Raw genomic sequence first — 12,205 nt, forward strand, 5'->3', positions numbered from 1 at the left:
GTGTTTTTTTTTTAGCTCAAAAACGTCACAACCAATTTGTGCCCATTACCTGGGCGAAAAATCAAATTTCGGCCGATTTTTCATATAGTGTATGGCCACCATAACAGTCACGGCTCTCTGCTCATGGAGCACTGAGAACTGAGCGAGCAGCGGTAAATGATCTCTCAGTTCTCAGTCTTAGAGCCGGTGGGGGGCAGATGCAGCAACGGACCAATGCTGCATTCACCTAGGTAAGTATGATTTAAAAAAAAAAACAAAAACATACTTCTCTTTAACAAGATACTGTAAAATTTAAGGCATTTTATTATATCTGTTCATAAAGTGCAAAACCTACTAGTTAATCCTGCTAGAAATCATGTAAGCTGATTACTTACCATGCTCTTTACTTGTGCTGGTGCTCTTATAGGTTAGTTACAGAATTCCATCACATCCATTATGGAAAAGATAACAATGGGAGCGGTTTGTAGTCCTGTGCTATGGTGGCAATGCTACTTCTCTGTAGATACAGAATGGTGATTAAGTGTTGTCAACCAAGGACAGGATCACCAGGACAAAATTAAGGGAAAAAACAAATGCAGCCACCAAATAAAGGGACTGATAAGCTTCAATCTATTACATTTTATTGTTGGATTTAAATAAATGTAAACATTTAAAGGATCTAGCTGTACAGTGTTATGTGGTCATGCAGTGACTACAATTACAAACTGATTATTGTTTTCACAGTATGACTGTGTTTAATTGACTGCCTAGCTCTTTATTATTTAATGGTTGTTGGTTAGTTATTGATTACCTGAGGATTGTGTTTTTATGTTTGTACTGAGTGTAGTACTTTCTTAGCACTAGAGTAGTTCAGTCAGTACTTTTTTTCACCATATTTTTTTTAAACAAGTATTTTTTATTAAGTTTTTTTAAAAGTATTCTTTTTAACAAAATACAGTGAGATATGGTCCAATAACAGATATCTAAAGAATGCAAGAAGAGCAGATATCAGCTGGATTTTGCATATCGTTTTTAACTAGGCTTGCATAAAGTATCATTTTGAATGTACATATACAGTTATCATGGCCATGTATTGCATGTAATGGACCACTATAGTTATTAGCTTCTTTAGCCTTGGCCATTTGAATGGTTCATCATTTATTAAAATCCATTTAGACATGAGATGTTAATCTATGTCTGTGTGCCTGCTGACATTAATTGATTTGATAATAATAGTCAGAAAACCTTGTTCAATCACTATCTTTCTTCCACTAGACACATATGTATCTTTCTACTTGGAATAAGCACAATCTTAATGCATGTCACGCCACACATTACATTGAATAAATAAAGTCTGTTTTGCTAATGATGCTAAGTATGGTGCTTTAAGTAGTGCTTTCACTGTATATGCATACACATTAATTTGCAATTCATGAATGTAATTGCCTTTCCAGAGGGTTTATTCTTATGTTGTACTGCTGTTATTGTGCTTTAGGTACATTATAGGTAAGAAAGGAGAGACTAAGAGAAACATTGAATCAGACACACGCACATCTATCAGCATTCCAAGGCAAGGAATGGAAGGAGAAATTGGTAAGAGGAAATTAAAGTTCAGTTTTGAATTCCATTTGTTGTTTTTGAACGTTACTCTGCTTCTATTTTGCATTCTCTACATCCACCCCGAATGACCATCGATGTGCTAATTAAATTGTTAATATAAATCCTTTTTGTTTTCATGACATGCATTCATTTTGTGGTTGATTGGAGGGTCTGACAGGTTGCTGTACATTATTTCCTGAAAACATCACAGCACCCTGCCTCTGTACTCATCTCAAGAGCCTATAGCCCTAATGCAGCATAAAAACTAATGCATGCATAAAACAGCATGCTGACTCTTGGGGGGAGTTATGCAAATAAAAAATGCCTGGGTGGTTGTCAGTTTAGAGGACTGCCCTAGGTAATTGCCCTTTGCGTTCTGGGCATTCATCCCTGGGTGCATACTGTCCTAAACTTACATCTCGCTAGGTGCACTGTTCAACCCCCTCCAGCCTCAGCAGCTGTCAGGCACTCATAGAGTTTGACAGGGGTCCTGTAGCGAGGCTGGATGGCGAACCTGTGTCCTCTACTCAAAACTTAATTCCCAGAGCCCCATGCACCAGGTCTAAACGCCCAGTGTGCATGGGACCTAATTGAGAAATAGGATTCAACAAAATTACTGTTATATTCCCATTTATTTTGTTTTGGTTGTAAATAAATGTGTTTCAATCTAGCAAATTATTATTTTGTGGGATTGTACAAATGTCCCATGGCCAAAACAGGAAGCAACAGAAAATTCTTCAGAAATGAGGGAATCCCGGTGTTCTGTGAAAAAACCATACCCATAAAAATTCCATACCCTCGTCACTTCCGGTGCACCTACGTCAGCACCTACGTCAATGAACAGCTGAGAAGCTTACTAGTGCACATGCTCGGAGGGTATGGAATGTTCACGGTAGTGTGTTATAACGTTACACCGCATCACCACATTAAAACATCTCCGCTGCAACATGAGTCATCTGCGCTCCTACCCCTGTCACTTCCCTGATCTTGGGTACTAATTGTAAAAGCGGATCACGGAGCCGACATCTCCGTGATTTAGATTTCATACACCCGCCGCTGCTTTTACATTTACTAGCCGAGATCAGGGAAATGGCAGGGGTAGGAGCGGAGATGACTCATATTGCAGCAGAGCTGTTTTAATGTAACCGCCGCAACAGCTGAGGCGGTGTAACGTTATAACACACTACCGTGAACATTCCATACCCTCCGAGCATGCGCAATGCTAAGCTCATCAGCTGTTCAATGACGTAACCGGAGCTGTGAGCATGCGCACTGCTACACTGCTCAGCTGTTTCTGACAGGAAGTGACGTGGGTATGGAATTTTCACAAAGTATGGTTTGCTCACGTTACACCGGCATATCACCAGGGTCATCAGAACAAGTATCCCTATTGGAAGATTTCCCCTCTATTCTTGTTCTGATGTAAACCCAGAATTTTCTTTTACTTTCACTTTCCATGATAATGGTAAACAGGAAAAATAGAGAGCGTGAAGCTCCCTAACAGGGGGGAGACCGCAATAAAAACTGACAGGTGTTATAATCCCTTTCCACTCTATCTAAAACTTAAAAAAAAATCAGTTTAGTGACACTTCAACCCTACTTAGTTCTAACTAACTCTTTTTTCTCCTTCTCCCCTTAGCTATTATTTTTTTGCCTAATTTCACACTTTTTAAAATGTTATTGCTTGTCTTTGTGTATATTTTTGGGTTGCAACAAAACATGTGCAAAATTGAAAAAAATGCCTTTTTAAATTTGTTAATAACTTTGCCGTTCTTTGCACTAGAATTCTAATTTCAAAGTGATTGTGAAGGTATTTAAAAAAATAAATTAATTAATAAACAAGTCATAATTACCTGCTCTGTGCAGTGGTTTTGCACAAAACTGCCCTGATCATTCTCTTCTAGGGTCCCCTGCTAGAGGTCCTGACTCCTCCCCCCTATTGGGGCACTCATACGGGCTCAATCCCAAGCTTGATTGGTGTGTCCATTAACACACATGGCGTGACTCGGCCCAGCCCCCGGTTCTCTACTCACAGGCTGTGACTGGCTGCAGCAGGAGTCATTGGATCCTAATGTTGCCTCCATGACCAGTTAAGAAAAAGAGAGAGAGGAGAGAGACGCTCTTGGGCACAACACTGTATGGAAATCGGGCTCTGATAAATATTTAGGGGGGGGGGGGGGCTGTGTGTGAAACTGAAAAAAGAAGGTTTTTGCCCTTAAAGTGGAAGTAAAGGCAAAAACCTAACTAACTCTAAGTCACATTCTAAGCCTAATCTGCCTTGCCCTATACTTACCTGTTCTGCAGTTGAACTGGTCTTGTCTCCAGAGGGACTCTCTGTGTGCAGGAGAAAGCCAATACCAGCTGGGAAATGCCTGGGAAGTGACTTCACCCATAGAGTTACTATGGGGCTTCCGTTGTCAGCGGCCTCTCCTACACACCGAAGCCACCGCTGACAGCTCATTCTGGAACCGGACCGGAGCGGCTGCAGAACAGGAGGGTATAGTGATTTTATCTTTACAGGGCTAGATAGATTAGGCTTAGAATGTGGCTGAGAGTAGGTTTAGCGTTAGCTAGGTTTTGCCTTTACTTACACTTTAATGGAGAGAATGTATTAAAGTATATAACCTTCTGCCTTTACAACCACTCTAATGATTTAAAACAGGACAAATGATTAAATACATTTTAATTTAATAAAAAATGTTTTTTAAATTTGTATTGGGGTGATGCCTCTAGCTGCAGGCATCACCCCGGTACAACCACTTCTTCAAGCTGACGTTCAGGTATGTCGGTTTGCGGGAAGTGGTTAATGCTCTCATTACCTGGCCTGTCAGTTTAGGTGGATGGCCGTGTCTTGGTAGATTTGCAGTTGTACCATGTATGTAGAGTAGATAAGAATTGCCGGCAGTCAGCTTTCTGATAACAACTGACCATTATCATAAGGAGGGAAAGGGAATGTCCCCCCTCCCGCAGCCTTCCGCCACTCTGCCTGGGTCTCCCATCTGGAGACTCGAGCGACCATCCGACATATCCACCGGCTGGTCGGAGTCCTGAACAAAGCTGGATCTGGCTTAGATCGGGTCTCCGACGAAGTAACCCGAAAGCGGCGTAACTTCCAGTTTACTCAGCTGCCAATGGCGGCGGTTTTAAAAAAATTGACAGTATTCAAAAATGCAGATTTTGGCGTTTGAATACTTTTAGATGCAAAGGAGGGATTTGGGGTCTTTTAGACCTCCGATCCCTAGATATAGAGTACCCGATGTTTACATTCCTTGTGACAGCAATAAAAGTGATCAGATTTTTTTTAAAAGGAACAGTGAAAAAAAAATAAAATAAATAGGAAAACATTTTTTTTTATAAAGCGCCCAAAGAAAATGCATACGTAAGTCGCGCCTGCAAATGTAAATGGTGTTCAAATCACACATGTGAGGTATCACCTCGAACACCAGAGCAAGAGAAATAATTTTAGCAAAATACCTCATCTGTAATTCCTAACTGGTAACTGTAAAAAATGTTTAAAGCATCGCCAACAGAGATTTCTAGGTACCGTAGTTTGTCGCCATTCCACGATTGTACGCAATTTAATTGTAACATGTTGGGTATCTATTCACTCGGTGTGACATCATCTTTCACAATATACAAAAAAATTAAGCTAACTTTACTGATTAGGTTTTTTTAAATTCAGTGAATTTTTTTGCAAAAAAAGGGATTTGAAAGACTGCAGTGCAAATACCGTGTGACATAAAATATTGCAATGACTGCCATTTTATTCTACAGAGTCTTTGCTAAAAATATATATATATATAATATTTGGGGGTTCTAAGTAATTTTCCAGCAAAAAATACTGATTTTAAATTGTAAACAACGTGTCAGAAATAGGCTTGATCCATAAGTGGTTAATCAGAGAAGCAGCCAAGAGGCCCATGGTAACTCTGGAGGAGCTGCAGAGATCCACAGCTCAGGTGGGAGAATCTGTCCACAGGACAACTATTAGTCGTGCACTTCACAAATCTGGCCTTTATGGAAGAGTGGCAAGAAGAAAGCCATTGTTGAAAGAAAGCAATAAGGGGTCCCGCAATTTGCGAGAAGCCATGTGGGGGACACAGCAAACATGTGGAATAAGGTGCTCTGGTCAGATGAGACCAAAATTTAACTTTTTGGCTTAAAGCGGAGTTCCGGCCCCAAAATCGACATAGTTGATTTTGGGCCATCCGCTTGCTATAGGTCACCTGAAACAGAAATGGATAATTACGATTTTTTTTTTTTTTTTTACTTACCTTGTAATTGCAGAAAAATATACTCACCTTTCTACCACTTTCTCCCTCGCCTGCCGCGGCCCGCGCCTTCACTTCCGCTTTGCAATGATTCCTGGGAGCTGGACGTCATCGCTCCCAGGAATCAATGCGCCTGCACCGGCCCCGACGTCAGTTCCGGTTCAGGCGCTTCATACCTTGCTAAACAGCTTCTGGGCATGCCCAGAAGCTGTGCAGGGATGACGCTGCGGCCCCGGAAGTGACGGCGGGGCCGACGCAGTGCATCGCGGGACCGAAGAGGACGGAAGAGAACGCATAAGAGGATTGCGCTGGCTTCAAGCTGCCCACACCTGAGATGGCAGTGCTGGAGAAGAAATTTTAAAAGTGAGTATTTCTTCTTGCAGGTAAGTGCAAACCGGGACAGATCAGAGGCTATCCATTGTGGAATGTACTAGCCCTGACTGTCCCGGAGGTATTTTCATTGAAATTTTTGGTCGCCGGAACTCCGCTTTAAAAGCAAAATGCTATGTGTGGCAGAAAACCAACTCTGCACATCACCGTGAACATACCATCCCCACTGTGAAACATGGTGGTGGCAGCATCATGTTGTGGGGATGCTTTTCTCCAGAAGGGACAGGGTAGCTGATCAGAGTTGATGGGAAGATAAATGGAGCCAAATACAGGGCAAACTTAGAAGAAAACCTGTTAGAGTCTGCAAAAGAATTGAGACTGTGGAAGAGGTTCACCTTCCAGCAGGACAACGACCCTAAACATACAGCCAGAGCTACAATGGAATGGTTGAGATCAAAGCATATTCATGTATTAGAATGACCCAGTCAAAGTCCAGACCTAAATCCAATTGAGAGTCTGTGGCAAGACTTGAAAATTGCTGTTCACAGACGCTCTCCATCCAATCTGATAGAGCTTGAGTTGTTTTGCAAAGAAGAATGGGCAAAAATGTCACTCTCTAGATGTGTAAAGCGGGTAGAGACATACCCAAAAAGACTTGCAGCTGTAATTGCAGCCAAATGTGGTTCTACAAAGTATTGACTCAGGGAGGTGAATACAAATGAACGCCACACTTTTCACTTATTTATTTGAAAAAATGTTAAAAACTATTTATCATTTTTCTTCCACTTCACAATTATGTGTCACTTTGTGTTGGTCTATCACATAAAATCCCAATAAAATACATTTACGTTTTTGGTTGTCGTATGACAAAATGTGGAAAATTTCAAGGCACTGTATATACTCTTATTCCTGACTCCGGCTCCAGTGATCGGGGCCCTTTGGAAAGTTTTCTCTGTACACAGTAAGTACACACTTAAATCCCAATGAAACATGGCTGAATTCCTGTGAAATACTTCTGAATACTTGAGCAGAGATCTATAATGAGCCATAATCACAGCCCTGGTAACAAGCAAGTTAATAGAGTTGACATCCTCCCAGCTTAGTGCTGTTCTTTTTATCCAGTCATTCCCTCCCTTCCTTTAGGCGCCACTTTTTTTTTTCTCATTTTGTTTGTCAAGTTTGCAGTAATCTGTTGCCCTTCCGTCTCAGCTATCCATATAAATTCTCCATTTTCTTTGTACTGTATTCTTACTATTATGACTAAATTCAGTATTGCCATTGACACGAACTGTGCTTCTACCAAACCACTCTACATAGATACACAATATCTTCCAACTTCCACTATAACTGGTGTGTTTGTGATAGCACTGGACAAGTAGAAGTGAAAATTGGTTCTGATGGATATAAATTGTGCCTCAAATAAGCTGTTTTTTGATAAAAGTATAGTTCATGTGAACCTTGTTCTTGTCCTAGGACACTACATCTCTGATCGTGACAAAAGGATCTCTCAGCAGACAAACCTTTGGTTGGGTCCTGAGAAGTGGCTAGTACAAAAATAAATATCACTTAAAGGTCTTTTTAACCACTTAAGCCCCGGAAGATTTTACGTCCTTCCTGACCAGGGCCGATTTTGCGATTCGGCACTGCCTGACTTTAACGGACAATTGCACGGTCGTGCGACGCTGTACCTAAACGAATTTGACCTCCCTTTTTTCCCACAAACAGAGCTTTCTTTTGGTGGTATTTGATCACCTGTGCGATTTTTACTTTTTGCGCTATAAACAAAAAAAGAGCGTCAATTTTGCAAATATAACAATATTTTTCAAATTTTTTTTTTTTTCACAAAAAAATGTAAAAATCAAAATTTTTTAACATTTTCGGCCAATTTGTTTTATGCTACATATGTTTGGTAAAAAAAATCGCAATAAGCGTATTTTGATTGGTTTGCGCAAAAGTTATTGCGTTTACTAACTAAGGGAAAGATTTTTGTCATTTTTGTTGTTTTTTTTTTTAATGCGTAATGGCGGCGATCTGCGTTTTTTTTTTTTTGCGGTACTGCGACATTGCGGAGGACAGATCGGACCCTTGACTGACATTTTTGACACTTTTGGGGTTACCAGTGACATTACTACAGTAATCAGTGCTATACATATGCACTGTTACTGTAAAATGACACTTGCAGTGAAGGGGTTAACTTTTTTTTGAGAGGGAGGGGTTATGTGTGTCCCTAGGGGCGTGATTCTAACTGTGATTGGCTGTGACTTGAGGTGTAGGAACAGTGATCAACGGTCCTACATAGTAAAACCGTATGATCACTATTCTTACACAGGGGAGAATGACAGGCGGCTTGTTTACATTAGCCGCCTGCCTTTCTCCTGCTCTAATGGATGATCGCGAGTGACCGGTGGACATCGGGTCCGCCGGGCACACACGCGGGGGGGGTCCGTGACCGCTCGGGAGCGCGGCTCCGGCGGCGCGCGCTCGCTCCCTAGACCCTCACAGGCTAGCGACGTAGCCCTACGTCGCTTTGCCTGTGAGGGGCTGACTGCCGACGTAAATAGTCGTGCGGTGGTCGGCAAGCGGTTGAAGGTGTTTATTGGTTAAAATGGTTGAATTCATACCATCCTCTCTGTTTAGGAATGCTAGGTGCCCCAGTGTGTGGGTGCTTTGTAAAAAAATTGCCGCTATATCCCTTAATTTAGAGCGTGACCAGCCGCCTCTCTCCACCTGACAGCCACGGTGGATGGGGCCAAGAATCCCCCTCAGGAGGAGAAGAGGAGAGATTCAGCCGGTCACGTTAGCGCCGAGTTGCGCTCTGAAATAAGGTATATAACGGCTTATTTTTTTTAAGGACAGACATTGGGGCACCGAGCATTATTAAACATTAAACATTATCCTCCATAGAGGATAGTGTGAAACTTTAAATGTAATTTCAGCAGCAGGAGGGGAGGGGGCGGGCACTAACTCAGAACTGACAGGCAGGGAGGGAGGGGAGAGAGGACAGAGGAGAACTGCAGATAGCAGCATATGATGGAGGCACACGTAAACTGACCACAGTGTCAGGGCTCCGCAGCCATGATAAACCATGGTAAGTTTACAGTGGGAATGGCAGAACCAGGCAGGATAAGCCATGTATTTTAGGTTATACAGGGGGCCAAATTATACATCACAAGCACTGTCCTGTATAACATGCTTTAAAGTAACAGGATCCTTTTATTATTATTTTTTTTTAGGGTAACGAACGCTTTAAGCTCATTAAATAAAGCCAGTGCTTTTTGGGGGAAGAGCCTCCCCCCTTCTTCAGGGCTAGTATTCAAAAGAACAATAAAAAGTTTAACATAAATATCTGATATAAACAATATAGTGATATACAGTACAGTATGCCCTTAAAGTTTTAAAAAATATATAGTATATAATATCCATAAAATATCTATGTCAATAAAATAATGTCAACCTCAGTTGGTCTGACGATCAAGGTGATTCAATGTTCATATAAAATTTAGTCAATAAAATCCAGCATACGTTTTTGTTATTACCATCCCAATTCCAAACAAAGTGGGATACTGTGTAAAATCTACTTAAAGACAGAATGCAATGATTTGCAAATATCATAAACCCATATTTTATTCACAATAGAAAACATATCAAATGTTTATACTTGTACAGTCCAATCAATGAGCATAAGATGGATTACTGGCTCTCTCTTTTCAAGTCCATGAGGAGGGTGTGGAGCGAAATCATCTGACCAATCAAGATGTCTGTGGAGTGGCTGATGAGATGTCACCATGGTTATGATCATGTAGTGGCCCTCCCACAGATAGTTTTCTATTGGCATTAATATCTTGAAATCTCGACAGGTTACCTTCTAGTAACTTATATATTATTTTCCAGCATGAGATTACATATAAATGAATCCAAATATGAGGGATATTGAATGGCTATTCCACCTAGGAGGGGAAATGTGTCCAGTTGCCTTCAGTACCTTCTAACATAGCATAGTTTGACCTTAAAATTGTGCTAATTAATGAATACTGGTAAATATGTCCTTATCCTGGTGGTACTGTTATTATCTCAGGAGTTATGAAATACATTGTAGTTTGGTTTCTTCAGAATGAGGTAGAGCAGGGGTGTCCAGCTCAATTAAATTGCAGCATGGTTGTCCTTAACCACTTGCCGACTGCTCACAGTATATTTACTGCGGCAGTCGGCCCCGGCCAGGCAGAGTGACGTAGGTCTACGTCGCTCGCCTGTCACTCCTTCTAGAGCCAATAGCGGGCGAGCGCGCGCCCGCCGAGGCACGCGCCCGCCTCGGCTCGTTCACGGAGGAGTGCGGGAGTGTGACTGGCGGACCCGATGTCCGCCGGGTCACACTACGATCGCCGGTACAGCGGGAGAAAGACAGAGCGGCTTATGTAAACAAGCCGCCTGTCAGTTCTCCCTGTGTAAAAATGAAGATCAGACGGTTCTACTATGTAGAACCGTTGATTTTTGTTTTTACACCAATAGCAATGTCCCACTACAGTTAGAAGCACGCCCCTAGGACACACTTAACCCCCCCCTGTCCAATACAGTTAATCCCTTCCCTGCCAGTGTCATTTTTGCATTAACAGTGCATATATATAGCACTGATTACTGTAGAAATGTCACTGGTAACCCCAAAAGTGTCAAAAATGTCAGTCAAGGGTCCGATCTGTCCGCCGCAATGTCGCAGTACCGCAAAAAAAATCGCAGATCGCCACCATTACTCGCCGTTAAAAAAAAAAAAAAAACAAAAATGACAAAAATCTTTCCCTTTGTTAGTAAACGCGATAACATTTGCGCAAACCAATCAAAATACGCTTTTTGCGATTTTTTTTTTTTTACCAAACATATGTAGCGTAAAACAAATTGGCCGAAAATGTTAAAAAATTTTGATTTTTACATTTTTTTTTGGGGGGAATTTCATATAAAAAAAAAGTGAAAAATATTGTTATTTTTGCAAAAATTATGCTCTTTTTTTGTTTATAGCGGGTGATCAAAAAATCGCACAGGTGATCAAATACCACCAAAAGAAAGCTCTGTTTGTGGGAAAAAAAGGACGTGAAATTCGTTTAGGTACAGCGTCGCACGACCGCGCAATTGTCCGTTAAAGTCACGCAGTAAAAAGTTGCAAAAAAACCCCTGGTCTTTTAGCAGGAAAATCCTCCGGTGGTAAAGTGGTTAAAGGGCCGGTTGTATCTGAAAGACTAGATGTCCAGAGCACCCTACCCCCCTTTCATCAGAAGTCAAGGGTCCCAAAAACCTATATCACAGTGCACCCACTTAACTGCTGCCTGGAAGAAGCTGGGCTAAGAGCTGGGAAGCAGAAAGTGACAGGTCTGGAGGAGGACCTGAGGAGGGCGGGAGTCGGCTGCCCTAATGTGTGCTGTGGCTGCGCAGACATCTTTTTTGCTGAGACTGGTGCATGACCCTCTCCCTGGCTGCACAGAAAAGCGCAGGATCTGGTGGAGGAGTTCTGTCCGCATCTGCTGCCGATTCCTGAGACAACGTGTTCCTGTGCTCTTTTTTTATGCCCTTTTGACCTGTCTTGTCTCCATCCCTGGCTTTCACTCCTGGCTTTTTCTACTGACTCTGCTGCTGTCTGATTACCCGTGTATGACCTTGGCCTGCTCTCCTGACCCTGCTGCTGCCTGATCTCCTGTCTATGACCCCCATCTTGTTCCTGGTCCTGTTTCCTGCCCTGCTTCTGGCTGACCTCCTATGCACAATTACTGGCCTGGCTCCAGACCCTGCCTCCTGTCTCGCCCTGCTGCCAAGTATCGCCTGGTACTTCTGAGGGACACCTACCCTGTAGTGCATCCTGCTTGTCCGACCATCATCCGTTGTACATCACCTTAGCACTTCAGCCTTCCATAGCTGTCAACCTATGCTTTTTGGTACTTGAGGAAAAACCAGATGCCACATTTGCAAGCCCTTCGTGGGGGAGATAATAGACTTTCTCGGGACCCAAATATTAGACAGTAGAGTGCTTCTTTGGGCATAGCATC

The 12,205-nt window shown here is 42.2% G+C and overlaps 1 protein-coding gene across 1 annotated transcript in view; it reads left to right on the forward strand.

The window, feature by feature from the left end:
• Positions 1-12,205, forward strand: part of ASCC1 (activating signal cointegrator 1 complex subunit 1) — a 409,565-nt gene that overhangs the window by 16,607 nt on the left and 380,753 nt on the right. Inside the window, exon 4 of the mRNA XM_082268081.1 lies at positions 1,475-1,572. Within this exon, the coding sequence (XP_082124207.1) occupies positions 1,475-1,572 (98 nt within the window). The remainder of the gene's footprint in view (positions 1-1,474; positions 1,573-12,205) is intronic.

Source organism: Pelophylax lessonae (genome assembly GCF_965119305.1).
Source record: "Pelophylax lessonae genome assembly, chromosome: 9".
Classification (NCBI taxonomy): Eukaryota; Metazoa; Chordata; class Amphibia; order Anura; family Ranidae; genus Pelophylax; species Pelophylax lessonae.